Genomic DNA, 15,187 nt, shown 5'->3' with positions numbered 1-15,187 from the left:
GAGTCGGGAGAGGATGGAGTGGAACAGAGAAGGGAGCAGGAGAGGAGGGGCCAGACTGAAGGAGCTCAGGTCATTGGTGGCTGGCCCTAAGGGAGGGGCCAGCCACTTTAAAGCCCGGACAGCAGCAGCAGATGAGCTTTGTACTAGTGTAGAATAGACCAGGCAGGGAACTGCTGCTTGTGACTCAGACAGCTCTGCTCCGCCCCCAAAACACTGCATCTCTCTGGTCACACACTCGGAGCAGCCGGGAGTGTAATATACATGTCTCCCGACTGCAGTCTCTCTGCGCAAGCGCAGCGCGACTGCAGCCCACACGGACGGAAAAAATGTACCAGCCTGGGGGGCAGGTGGCACCCTGCTCCCCGGCCCAGCCCGCCACTGCCCTCCACGATCGGAGTAGGAGGAATGTAGTGTGTAAGATAAACGCCGGTGTAAAAGTACCACAACACCTCTTGCCTTAGAAAAAATATTTGCTGAGGCAATTACCTTATATTGTAACATATTAAGCTTAAGTATTTCTGGTTCTAGTAAATGGGTATCCTGCAACATGACTAAATCCACCTTATGTTTACAAAGATATGTGAACACTCTTTTGCGTTTTACTGGAGAGTGGAAGTCCCCAATGTTCCAGGAGCCTAATTTAATAGATGACATTCATAGAGAGCAGGGGTGGGGAAGCTTTTTTCTGTTGAGGGCCATTTTGATATATATAACATTATTAGCGGGCCTGGTTTAGACCATGCCTCCTCCGCATGACATCACATGGGGGTGGGGCCCACAATCGCGGGTGATTACAGCAATGCCCGGATCATCCTGAGGATGATCCAGGGAGTTGTAAGGGCAGCGGTGTGACCATCTGAAGCATCCTAAGGATACTCCAGATAGCACTGCTGCATAGATTCTGGCTGCAGTGTGCCATTCTAGGCACCCTGCTAGCCAAATGAGGCTAGCAGAAAAAAGTTCTAAGGGCCAGACCAAATGATACAGAGGATCTTATAAGGCCCCCGGGCAGAAGGTTCCCCATCCCTGATATAGAGAATTGGTGATAATAGACAATACCATGGTAGTTATCATAAATCCACCTAAGACCAAAATGATCTGTAAATCCAGGACTACGCTGGAGAACGATTGTAATAGTATCTGAGAGGAAAAAGCAAGGGAAAAAGGGGAAGGGAGGGGAAAAAAAAAAAAAAAAGGACAACATACACATAGAAAAACAAACATTTGAAGGGGTAAAAGTCCCCATAGCTACTACGTAGAAGAACCAAATTGTAGTGATAACTCAATAAATCTCCTAGCCCACTGCGGCTAGTTACTGTATATAAAAACATATTCCTTATATAACATACTTTTAATAGAGTAAAGATGCACATCCAGTAGGCGATATCAATGAGCGATTGCACGATTATGACATCATAATCATGCAATCACTCATTAATCATGCACAAATCATGCACTACAATGTTGGAAACGACCAGCGATGCGTTCTCCCTCTGGTCGTTTCTGACATCAATCATTGCCCGAACATGCCAGTCAATCTGCCGATAAGGACAGATTGACCATGTTCGGGGATGAGGGAGGGTGCCTACACTGAACGACTAATCATTCAGTGTAGGCACTGCATGAGATGGGGAACGATGGTACGATTACGATGTTGTAATCGTACTGTCGTTACCCCATCGCCTAGTGGAAGTGCGCCTTTAGGATCCAAAGAATAATTACAAAATGGATAAATATATAAAGCTTCCAGAAAACCAGATACTTCTTAAGTCTAATTTTGCAAATACAAACAAACTTACGATGGCTCAGAATGACATTGAGCCATAAACATTATACATTCAAAATACATGAGAGTATCTCGCAAATCGGAGAAAAAAGGTATATAGGCATCAAACTGCATCTTTAGGAAAGATCATTACCATGACCCGGAGAAGATGACGGCAATGAATGTCTTTCATCAGAGATAAAGGCTCTGATAAAGGCATCTGCAGCCGAGGAAAATTCTTTATAGGAGGACCCATCGAATAAACATATAGCCGCGCAGGGTACAGGAGTGCGAATTTGCGACCGTCTTTAATAAGCTGAGAGCATACAGGTGTGAATTCCTTGCGCGCTCTGGTAACCTCAACTGAGTAGCCTTGAAAAATAAAAAGGTGCACCTCTTCCCAAACCAAGTTACGTTTACGTCTGGATTCCGACCATAGGGCTTCTTTGTGTGTGAAATTTAAACATTTGAAAATGACCACACGGGGTCTATTATTGGTGCCTTCTTTAATCTGTCCTAGACAATGACAAAATCGATAACAAGATCTATACATACTGTATGTCATGGAGATCTAATAAATCAGGGCGCGTGTCGTAAAAAATGAAAAAGAGCAGGAGCTTTCACAGATTCTGGCAGACCGACTATCCTCAGATTATTCCTCCATTACCTATTTTCAAGGTCATCAACTTTATTGCTTAATTGGAAGTTTATCTTTTCCAAATTGGTATATTGCTTTTTAAGTTCCTGTATATCATGAAAGTTAACACTGATTTTGTATTCCATAGTATCTATTTCCTTCTCCAGCTTTAACACACGTGTTTTAACTTCTGCAATCGCCTGGGTGAAAATGGCTGCCTGGTCTTTTAACATGGGACCCATTGTGTCTTTAATAGCGTGCACTACTGCGGTATATGTGACTGGAGTGTCAGCCTCTAAAGCAGTGTGAGCAGCTGTGTTATTACTGGAGTGCAGTGAGCTATCCTCCATATCAGCATCATGGCTCCTTGAGGACTGATTACTTGCCTGCAATTCAGCTGCGGCGGCCATGTTCGATTCCCGACGCTTTTCAGAGCGTTGTTGAATATGTCTGCCCAGCATCAGTGGGGAGAAATAATTCTCCATACAGTGGTGCCCAAATGATCATGGAAGCTGTAGAAGGTAAGGAAGGTGTCGTGGACGGCGGTATGCGGGTGTATAGTCACGTTGGCAACTGAGCTCCGGCGATCAGCTTCCACTTACATGAAAGCTGGAAGCGGAAGTCATGTCGACACTGTTATATATATGTTGACAGGTAAAATGTCAACCTTGTCAGAATAAGGGTTAGGCTGCGGACTGGAGGGGTGGGGTTAGGCTGCGGGTGGCAGGGTTAGGCTGCGGGGAAGGTTAAGGTTAGGCTTCATGGGGGATTAGGGTTAGGCACTAGAGGGAGGGTTAGGCTGCGGGGGAGGGTTAGGCTTCATGGGGGTTAGGGTTAGGCAGTAGAGGCAGGGTTAGGGTTAGGCTGCGGAATGGAGGGTTAGGCTACAGGGGAGGTTTGGGTTAGGCACTAGAGGGAGGATTACACAGCTGCAGGAGAGGGTTATGGTTAGGCTTCATGGGGGGGTTATGGTTAGGCACAAGAGGCAGGGTTAGGGGTAGGCTGTGGTGGGAGGGTTAAGTTACGGGGGAGGTTAGGGTTAGGCACTGGCGAAAGGGTTAGGGCTCAGGACAGGGGAGAAATACTCACCAGAATCCTGGAGGATTACAGCTCTGACCCGGAAGTCCCAGTCACATGAGCACTGGAATCAGGAAGCCACGATGGACTTGTACATCGCTAGGCCACCAGGGGCGATATGTTGACATTCTAACATGTCAACATTTCTAACATGTTTACATGATGAATGTCAACATTATGGCTGTGGACATATCATACCATAGATGCATATAAATGTAATGATTTCTTGGAAAAAAATACAAACAGGTTACTTGATGTTGCCACTAAAAAAAAGAACTTCACAATGTTAATACCAGGCATAAAGCTGTACAGAAAAGCACAGGCTGGTGGCCTGATGACAGTAAAGAAACCATCTGGTGAATAAAGAACATGCATTGATCCTAAACAACTGAATAAAACCCAGAAAATGAATCATTAGCTGATGCCTAAAATATTTGCCAGATAAGTCCTATAGAGCCCTATAGTCAGGGCTACAAAGCGAGCGGAGAAACCTGCATATGTGCTTTCTACTGTATCCCTCTTCCATTGTTAAATGTTATGATGCTGGTTTAGCCTTTAAAAATTTTGCCACTTTAAAAATATGGGGAAACTTACATCCCCACAGCAGATGAAGATCTCAAGTTATATACAATATATAATAACTATTGCTGTTTTTTACAGCACCTGGAATACCGAATGTAGGTTAGCTGGGCGTTGCGAGCTGTTAGCCATGGGGGGGTTAGGTTTAGGCACCCCCAGGAGGGACTTAGGGTTAGGCACCCCCCAGGAGGGTTAGGAGGGGGTTAGGCAGGGGTTAGGCATTACTGGGGGAGGTTGGGGTTAGGCACCCCCACGGGAGGGTTAGGTTTAGGGTGCGGGGAGGGGGGGTTAGGGTTAGGTACCATGGGGGGGACTTAGGGTTAGGCACCACCCTCAGAGTCTTAAGCACCCCCAAAGGAGGGTTAGGGGGGGAGAGGCGAGGGTTAAATATACTTACCCACCGGCATCAGGATTTTGATGTGTCTGGCTTCCAGGGTCGGGATACCCAACTCGTTACAATACGGTGAGGGGAATCGGTATGCATTACCGCCGGACGTCAGCCCGGCAGATGAAATACCGACGCCGGAAAGCTGGCAGATGAAGATCCTGACAGGGGAGGTAAGTAGGCTATCCCTAACCTTCTCCGCCACATGACCCTAACCTCCCCCCCTAGTGGCTAACCCTAACCTCCCCTACCGCACCCTAAACCTAACACTCCCGAGGGGGGTGCATAACCCTAACTTCCGACTGGGGGTGCCTGACCCTAAACCCCCCTTCCCCTAGCCTAACCTTCCCGGAGGGGTGCCTAACCCTAAGTCCCCCCAGGAGACCCTAAACTTAACCCTCCGCCCGCGGCTCTCCGCTCCCGACGCCTGGCTTACCTACATATAGCATGCCGGGCGTCGGGATTTCCGCGTGGGGCTAATGATAGGCGGCGGTATTTAGATGCCTAACATTAGTCCCATGCCGGGATTTCACTGTGTGGAAGCTGGCGGTCGGCATTTCGACTGCTGGCTTCCTTAATACATGCCTGGTGAGGTACTACTCAAAGCTTGATCCGAGATCTCTAATGATCCAGCTGTTAGAACTAGAAAATGTATTTTATTGTTGTTTGCACCTGCATCCTCCTAGTCACAAGGACTGGCTGACTGTGTAAACTCAGCACTTCCTTCTTTCGCTGTGTAATTAAGCGTTTACTTTGTGAACACTCACAAGATCCTTATTGTTCAGATTTTCTGCCAGGCTTAGCTTGCCTTTGTTTACTGGGTTAGCAACTCTGAACAATTTCCACCTGCTCCTGAATTATGAGAATCATATTCTAGTAATTCTAAGTAAAATACATATATGGCCACTAAATCCATTAGCCTTTGGGGTTGTCAATCATTCATATATAGGGATATTCAATATGGAGCGAAAACTAAATTTCTGCGATGTTTTCGCTCGGATTGCGTCATTTTCGCCGCTTTTACTTTTACACCGTATTCAATTTGAAAACTTTTCGCCGATGCGAAAAGTATATTGCATTCGACCCTGCGAAAAAGTATCACCAAGGAATGGGTGGCGAAAAAAAGTGCAGAATTGGGGTTTTGGGGTGCAACATTTCGGAAACCACCCTGCAACCTTCAGACAGTCCCCCAAAGGTAAACTGTGTCAAAAAATAAAAAAAAAAACACCTCAGAAGACCCCAAAACGAGCACTTTCATTTTGGGGGCAAAAAAAAAAATTGGGGGGTGCAAAGTTAAAAACTAGCGAACTACAATCTAGGGGGGTACCCAAGTATGCCCCAAGTGTTTTTTTCATTGCAGGTGTTTGCGGCAGGTGGATTTTTCACATTTTTTAAAACTTCTCTGTAGCAACTATTAAATATGCTCATCCCCATTTTCAAGTACCCACAATTTGCGGGGACTACTTATTTTTAGCAAAAAAACCTTCTAAATACTATTCTTCAGCACCTTTCCAAATCCCCAAAATAGCAGCTATCGAGCCAGTTTAAAGACCCCAAAAACCTTCAGCAGGGCTAATCGGGGGTATCCAGAGTGATCCCCCATGTCATAGCATCATTTTGGGGGTGTTGGGGTGATTTCCCCAAAAATCAGCGAAGTTTTCGGTGATTTCACTTTCCCCGGGTGCCGTTTTCGACGATTTCAAATTGAATACAGGTATAAGCGTCGGCACGCGCGATACTTTTTCGCCGGCAAAAGCTCCGATGTGTGGCGAAAACTTCGACACGCATAGACGGTGAAGTTTACATTTCAAATCGAATACCCCTCATAGAGTAGCATTACAGTTGAATCTGCTTGGATATTAGAAAAAAAACTTCCAGCTGTTGGTAGCCAGCTTTATTTGCCTCTAAACTGTCCCAATTCGGTGGGACAGTCTTAATTTGAGGGACTGTCCCACCATCCCACAGTCAGCTATTTTCCATAGTGAATTCATACAGAATGAAGGTAGATATCCAATGCATGGAGCAATTCAAAGGTGTTATAGGAGGAGGAGAGGGAGCGGCATAGCACTAACATGACATGACCGTCCCTAACATGACATGACCATGCACCTTTATCTGCGGAGGCATTACCATGACTAGCTTTGGAGTTTTTCCAATGTGATTTTATTATATGTAGTGTACACAAAGCACTTTTCTTTCTCACAACACACATTTTATTCTCTTACTTCCCAACACTCTTTCACTACCATGTCTTACCTTGCTTTGGCTTCCAATGGCTTCACAGCAGTATCATTACTAGGGTTGATGGCAGGGTAAATAAACAATGGGACTACTGGAAGACTGTTCTTTAATATTCTAGCTGAATTCTTACTGTCATGATTGGTGTCTGCGAGTTACCTGTCTCAGGCGGTGATCGGGTTTCAACGGAGGCCGGCATGACTGGAATCACAGAGAATGTAAATAGCTCTATTTACAAGACTTGGGTAGCAGTGAAAACTGCCTTTGATGATAAATGACAGGAACTGGAGGGACCGGACTGGGACCGGCAGGAAGACTTGTTGAATTGAACTGATGAACTGAGAACTTGACTCTGGACTGGAGCAACGTGTACTGAACTGATGAGCTTGGAACTTGACTCAGGACTGGAATGTAGCAATGGCTGAAGGGAAGTCAGGTAATGCTGAGACGAGGCTAAACAGGGTAATCTGGAATTACTATGACAAAGGCTAGAACTCAGGTGCAGGCTGGATTGGATAATAGGAAATAAGAGGTTTCAGGAAGGAATGGGTAGGTTTGGGGATTTGCAGGCTGGACAGGATAATTGGAAATAACAGGTTTCAGGAAGGATTGGGTAGGTTTGGGAATTTGCAGGCTGGACAGGATAATTGGAAATAACAGGTTTCAGGAAGGATTGGGTAGGTTTGGGAATTTTAGGTTCAGGGAGGGGAGTAGGTAGGTAAAAGGGGCAGGAGTTGATCCACAGCAGGAAGCAAGGCAGGGTGACACGATGCAGGTTTACAGAGTGCCAGGGACCAACCAGGAGTAGGACTAACAGCAGAGCACAGGCCAGGTATGCTGTTACAGGACGTCTGGATGCCAGGTATTACTGTAGCAGGTTTTCGGGATGCACCAGAGGTTGCTGTCAGCAGGCTTACTGGATTGCCAGGTTTGGCTGTAACAGGTTTTCTGGAAGCACCGGGGGTTGCTGCCAGCAGATTTACTGGCTTGCCAGGTACAGCTGAAACAGGTTTTCTGGATAGCGCCAGGGATTGCTGTAGCAGGCTTCAGGGACAGACTTGAATGCATGAACCATACACCACAGGAAGACGAGATGTTCAGGCCCAGAATGCTATCAGGAGAGGATATATATACCATGGGTCTGGCAGCAATTGGTGGATACGGACAGGTGGTCTGGTAGTAGCATTCTGAGTGGTGGAAGGCACAACATGCAGAGGGAGTATTCATCTCTGCAGCTCTAAGAATCAGAACCACACCTGTCATTCCAATCAGGGCTAGCAGTGCTCACAGACAGAGGAGAGACCAGGTGCAATAATCAGAGCAAATCCTCCAGGCAAATTACACACACAGCTCCATGGGGGAGCTGACAGGGGTAAGTCCCAAGGCAAAAGGTGACAACTAGACAGGGTCATGACACTTACATTAAGCCACAAAATAAACACACACTGAAAACACAAATGGAGAAAACACAAGAACAAGGCAAAACATTAATAAGAAAGTGATGAACTCTACGTGCACATATACACATTGTTGTGTAATGAATATGGACAAAATCCAGAACTAATTGTGAAGTCACAGGAATATACAAACTTCTGTTAGTCCTCATTCCCAAAGCCCAGGACTTCCAAAATTCTTTAATTGCTTCCCTACATCTTATCTGCACATCACCTTTATTTGTATTTCCATTCCTATTTTTGCTGACAGATGATGCAACCCTGTGTCTCCCTCTATACTGAGTAGCAGTGAATCGCATCATCCTTACTCCACCACTGCTCAAAGGTACAATTGTTACATTGAACAGCAGGGGCTGGTGCCATGGTGATGCAATTCTGACCCCTCCAAGGTAAAAGATGGTGGAGTATGACAGAATCAATAAAGTCTGGCCCAGGTAATTTAATATACACTACCCTCCAATTGTTCCCAGTTTTTATTGAAATATAAGCAATTCAATTACAGTGAATAACCTGAAATGATACGAAGGTAAGCGGTAAGCTGCTAGGGTTTAAAAAACAGTTTAGATTAGCAAAATCTAAAAATAATGTTGATTTCAGAATGATAAAAAAAAGGCCCTTTTCCGGGAACAAGTAATGGGTTAATACCTTACAGCTGTCCTGCAGCAATGAAAAAGAGGCTTGACTAGCCAGGAAGCACTGCCAGTGGACTGTTGAAGTCCTTAAGGTCTTATGAACAGATGAATCAAAATTTTAAATCTTAAGCTGACGTACACGGTGCGATGTGCACCGTGCGACGCGATGGGGGATCCGACGTCCGACATATCGGGCGGTCCCCACAAACGGTGCGATCAGGTAACCGACCGCCAGACAGGCCGGCTCCTCCCTTCCCCACCCGCATAGCGCTGCATGGGATCGTATATAGCATCCCCAAGATCGACTGAATCTGCAGTAAGATCTGGGGGTGCGAAGTATGACCCCACGCACCGTTTCATACTTCGCACCCCCAGATCTTAGTGCTTTGTCCCATATCATGCCCATACACGGTACGATAGAGCAGCCAAATCGTACCAATCCATCGGATCGGCTGCTTTATCTTAACGTGTATGGGCACCTTTAGGTTCATCACAGGTTTTTGCATGCTGTCGAGTAGGCGATTGGATGGTTCCTCAGTGTGTGGGGTTTATTTACTAAAAAAAGCCACAGCGTGTCAGTGGCAAACGCAGGATTTTGAAAGGGGGGTTTCCAAATCCTTGGTTACCGAACCAATGAAAATACATCTAGCCACAAATAAATAGATAGACAGATAGACAGACAGATAGAAAGATAGATAGATAAATAGATAGATAGAACCAGCTTACACAGGATTTAGGACCACTACAGTAAAATATACCACTCAGCCTAAGACGGGGTACACACACACTGACTGACACAGACACACACACATCTCTGTCACTAAAAAACATGAATGCAGCAGGCAAATAAATACAGCCAGCATGATTTATTAAATACCCCCCTCCGCCCAGTAGTGGTCCCCCCTTTGCAGTGCCCCCAGTAGTAGTCCCCTTTATGTAGTAGCCCCAGTAGTACCCCTTATATAGTGCCCCCAGTAGTGGTCCCCCCTACGCAGTACCCCCAGTAGTGCCCCTTATATAGTACCCCCAGTAGTAGTCACCCCTTTGCAGTTCCCCCAGTAGTGCCCCTTATATAGTGCCCCCAGTAGTGGTCCCCCCTTTCCGGGCCGGATTAACGGGGGGGCGAAAGGGGCGATTGCCCTTGGCCCCCACATCGGATGGGCCCCCACACCCATCAGGGTTAAAGTGAACCGGAGGAGACGGAACCAGTTCCTCCAGCCAACCTAACCCCGCCGCTGCAGGGAGGCACCATTTGCCATGACATCTCTCCCATGGTGCAGAGGAGCAGCCGAGCGACGTGGATGGCAGCGGGAGCGGCAGCAGGGCTTAAGGCAAGTATTAGCTCTTTTTTTTTTAGTGCAAGCAGCTTTTGTACTGGAGGCATTACTCAGGGGGGGCATTACTACTCTAGGGGGGCATTACTACTGGGGGCATTACTCAGGGGGGGAGGCATTAGTACTGGGGGGGCATTACTACTAGTAGCATTACCCGGGGGGCATTACTATTGGGGGCACCACTTTTGGGGGCATTACTATTGGGGGCTCTACTACTTGATGGCGGGGTATTACTACTGGGGCACTACTACAGAGGGAGCATTACTATTAGGGGCATTAATGCAGGGGCATTACTACTGGGGGCATTTATACAGAGGGTACTACTACAGGGGGCATTACTTCTGGGGCCACTACCACAGGGGGCATGACTAATGGGGGCATTACGACTGGGGGAACAACTACAGCTGTATTACTACGGACGACATTTATACAGGGGGCATTACTATTGGGCACAAACAGGGGGTATGACTACTGGGGGGCATTACTATTGGGGGCACAACTACAGTGGTATTACTACTTGGGGTATTTATACAGGGGGTATTACTATTGGGGACAGTACCACAGGGGGCATTTCTACTTGGGGCATGACTACAGGAGGCATGACTACTGAGGGCACTACTAATGGGAGAATTACATAGGGGGCACCACTCCTGGGGGCACTACTACTGGGTGCACTGCATAAAGGGCACACTACTGTGGGCACTGACACTACTGAGGTCCCCATTGCGCATACCCCCAGTTTGTCACATTTAATAGGGGCCCCTACATGTTTGTTACTTAAGGGCCCCCACAGACCTTAATTGGGTGCTGCCCACTATACAGTGCCCCCAGTAGTAGTCCCCCCTATACAGTGCCCCTTATATAGTGTCCCAAGTAGTAGTCCCCCTATTCAGTGCCCCCAGAAGGGCCACCCCCTATTCTGTAACCCCAGTAGCAGCCCCCCTATACAGTGCCCCCAGTAGTGGCCACCCCCACTATACAGTGCCCCCAGTAGTGGCCACCCCCACTATACAGTGCCCCCAGTAGCTACCCCTTATACAGTGCCCCCAGTAGGGCCCCCCTATGCAGTGCCAGTGTCAATGCCTGTGCCCCTTACATATACACACACAAACAAAAAAAATAAACTTACCTGAAAATAAACTTACTAGCCGGCTCCTTCCATGGACACAGCAGCCAAGGAGAGTCTGTCTGATTCTCATTGGCTGCTAAAACAAACACACTGCCCCCGGGAAGTATAAGCGCACTACCCGGTGCTGGCGGCGGTGTGTTTGTTAGTGGGAATTGGTATGAAATACCGCCGGCCGATTCCCGGCAGCGCCTGCACGACAGTAGCAGAGTTCCCGGCAGCGGAAGCACGACAGCGCTGGAAATCCCGATCGTGGATAGGTAAGTACTAACTAACCTAACCCCCTAACCCTCCTTAGGGGTGCCTAACCCTAACCTCCCCCCCAAGTGCCTAACCCTAATCCCCCCTCTAAGTGCCTACCCCTAACCCCCCCTTCCCTGCTGCTTAAACATAAGTACCCCGGGGGGGTGCCTAACCCTAAGTTTCCCCCGGAAGCCCTAAACCTAACCCCCCCCACGGCTGTCTGCTCGCGGCGCCCGGCATCCCTTCGATCGGGATGCTGGGCGCCGGCCTCCCGGCGTTGGGGAAATGTCAGGCGTCTACATCTAGACGCCCGGCATTTCACCCTCGTCGGGATATGACATTAAGGCAGCCGGCTTCCCGATTGTATACCTGTTAGTGTGTAGTGCGGACCGCACTCACTGCGGTCCACACTACACTTAGTGATCGGTGGGAAGGGGGGGTTTCTGGGTACTCAGAACCCCCCCTCCGTGTGTGCCTGCGTGTTTCAGCCTGAAATTTAAAAGGACAATGCCTTCAACAGCAAAATACCCAGACTTGCACATCATGACTGGGACCTTGAATCAAAATGCAGTAGCCTCTGGTGTATGCCTAGTTGGTCATGGGTTCATTCCTCGTACAGGAAGATAATGACCCATAGCATATCTCCAGACATTAATTTGAATCTGCGCAGACGGAGCTTTATAGAGAGACATTATCTTGTTGATGAAAGCTTCGCCCAGTTCTAAGCGCTCCAATATCATTGCCATAAAACTCCAATCCACCCGATCTAAAGTTTTTTCAGCGTCCGTAGAGAGTAAAACCATAGGTGTGTGTGAGGAAGTGGCATGATGTATTAAATCTAGTAGTATTGTCCTTGGCTTCATGACCTGGGACAGACCCCACTTGATCAGAGTGGATAATGCTTGGGAGGAGAGTCTCATTTTTTAACCAAGTACTGAATCACATTGATCTTCAAATACTCTTACAGGTTATTATTTTATACAGGAATATGGTTGCTCTATATCATATACTGCCTTAATTGTGTTGCATACTAAAATTGTTCCTAGATTTACATACATGATATATTGCACTATGATGATGACAATCTTTTTTGAAGACCATGGGAATTGATGAGCTGCTATTTATGTTTGGTATTACCGTGGTGACTGCTGCTTACTTTCATTAAGGATTTTTTTCCTTTGGAATTTGATATAACTTTATCCTATATATTTTCACCAGGGGATAGTATTGCATTATTTCTTAAGAAAGAAATTGATTATTTTTGCATACAACTTGATTGACTATATAATATTTGTCAACTGTTCCCGATTGGATTTAATATGATTCTTATCATACACATAAATCTGTAGTTATTTAAAGTATACATCTGATGAGTCTGAACCATACACTGTATGTATTATTTCAACAATTATGGGACCAAAAAATTATTCTTAACGATATACCACTGATTTGTGCCATTGTTTGTTTGTGTGTTGTTGTTCCATTGTAATATATGTGAGCTCTTTCTTTTTATCTTTGATATATTTCATTAATAGTTAAGTTTTAGCATATATTGAAATTTACTGATTTAATGTGTTGACTTAGTGCCCCACAAATTAGAGTACTGTCTCTTTCTCCTTACTCCTTATTACTAAATGGGACCAGCATATTGTGGATCCCTACATCAAAGTCAAATCTCCTATCATCTCTTTATTAAATTAAATATCTGGTTTGTTCCTAAAGTACTTTGTTTAGCCTCATTTAGGACTCAAATTGATCATGATAGTGAGGAGATAACAAGACTGTTTTTAGCAAATTCTTCACTTTGTATTTGTGAATATATTTGTTACATTGTTTGTAGTGCATCTACAAAAGAGTTTTTCCACCAAAGTGCAACATTGAAGTACAAAATGGTGCCCAAAGGCCACCACCACAGACCTGGAGCAAAACACACATATTCCTGCAAAGTGAAAATGACAGCGCATCTCTTCGCACAAAAAAGTACTTCCGTAAAAATTCCACGTTCAAACATTTCTTTTTCAATAATCAGTTTCTGCAAAGTGAAATCTCAAGGCCCCCATACATCAGCAATCTGAAAACCACAATTGAACAATTTGAAGATTTATTGCCCGATTTTAGGATTTCCCAATCGAGTAATCTGCGCCCATACACTACAGTTCTTTTTCAGTGATTTGCAGATCGATTGCAGCAAACACAGATCTGGCAATCTTGAAAGGCCCATCATTTTGATAGAAACTGTCTGCAAATCTGCTGATCATGTCCATACACTAGCAATCTACAGCCCCAATCCATCTGTGAAATCCAACATGTTGGACAATCTGATTAAACAATACCAATCACTTTTTGGTTGCAATCTGCGATCTGTGAAGCCCATACATTGCAGATTTTTATACACAATCGATTGCAAATTGCACGATTGCTGCAATCCATCTCTGATGTATGGGGGCCTTAACTTGTGCGCAGCTCCACACAACTAGGTACAGCAAGTAGCTGCAGCCTATGCCCAGGGGCGTTTTAAGAGAGGAGGTGGCCCGTGTGCAGACTCAGTGTGGGCTCCCTCCTCTCTCTAGCTATGCCACTGCCGACACGGCAGCAATCTGTAAACCACAATTAAACAATTTGAAGATTTATTGCCTGATCTTAAAGTCCCCCATACATCAGAGATGGATTGGAGCAATCGTGCAATTTGCAATCGATTGTGTATAAAAATCTGCAATGTATGGGCTTCACAGATCGTAGATTGCAAACAAAAAGTGATTGGAATTGTTTAATCAGATTGTCCAACATGTTGGATTTCACAGATCGATTGGGGCTGTAGATTGCTAGTGTATGGACATGATCAGATTTGCAGACCGTTTCTAGCAAAATGATGGGCCTTTCAAGATTGCCAGATCTGTGTTTGCTGCAATCGATCTGCAAATCACTGAAAAAGATCTGTAGTGTATGGGCGCAGATTGCTCGATTGGGAAATCCTAAGATCGGGCAATAAATCTTCAAATTGTTCAATTGTGGTTTTCAGATTGCTGATGTATGGGGGCCTTTAATCTAGGCAACCTAAGGCTCTCCAGTTTAGTTGTTGTGGAAGTGAACTAAAATTCCCAGGATGCCCTAAAGATAGTCTACAATTTAAATTCAACAGATTTTGCTCAGCCTCTACCTCTTAACTACACATAGGGCCGTATTCAATTAGATGCGAAAAGCCTGTTTCTGCGGAAAAGTATCGCCGGTGACGTCATTTCGCCAGGCGAAAACGTATCCCTGTATTCAATTCCAAAGACTTTTCGCAGGTGCGGAAAGTCAATGCATTGGAATAAGTGAAAAAGTTTTGCATATGAGAGCTGTCGAAAAAAAGTGCAGAATTGGAGTTTTGGGGTGCAAACTTGTGGAATCCACCCTGCACACTTGGGACAGCCCCCCAAAGGTAAACTGTGTCAAAAAAAATTCAAAAAGCTTAAAAACACCCCAAAAAATTAGTTTGAAAAAGGGGGTGAAAAGGTACAAAGTTCGGGGACAAACTTAAAAACTAGCAAAATAGACTCCAGGAGGTCCCCAAGGATGCCCCAGGTGTTTTTAAGTTTGCAGGTACTTGCGGCAGGTGGATTTTTTCGTTTTTTTGTAAAACTTCACTTTAGCAACTTTAAAATATGGTAGCACCCATTTTCACATACCCCAAATTTGCTGGGAGTACTTATTTTCTGCAAAAAAATTGCTAAATGT

The 15,187-nt window shown here is 45.7% G+C and overlaps 1 protein-coding gene across 1 annotated transcript in view; it reads left to right on the top strand.

Annotated features, from left to right (window-relative positions):
• The first annotated feature begins 8,005 nt into the window (after window positions 1–8,005).
• TVP23A (trans-golgi network vesicle protein 23 homolog A) overlaps window positions 8,006–15,187 on the top strand; it is a 51,860-nt gene continuing 44,678 nt past the window's right edge. The window contains exon 1 of the mRNA XM_088466769.1: window positions 8,006–8,053. Coding sequence (XP_088322895.1) covers window positions 8,036–8,053 — 18 coding nt within the window. The 5' untranslated portion in view covers window positions 8,006–8,035. The remainder of the gene's footprint in view (window positions 8,054–15,187) is intronic.

Source organism: Taudactylus pleione, unplaced genomic scaffold (assembly GCF_031769625.1).
Source record: "Taudactylus pleione unplaced genomic scaffold, aTauple2 ptg000066l, whole genome shotgun sequence".
Taxonomy (NCBI): domain Eukaryota; kingdom Metazoa; phylum Chordata; class Amphibia; order Anura; family Myobatrachidae; genus Taudactylus; species Taudactylus pleione.
Note: the sequence above shows the minus strand (reverse complement) of the source record. Positions and strands in the feature narration are given on the sequence as shown.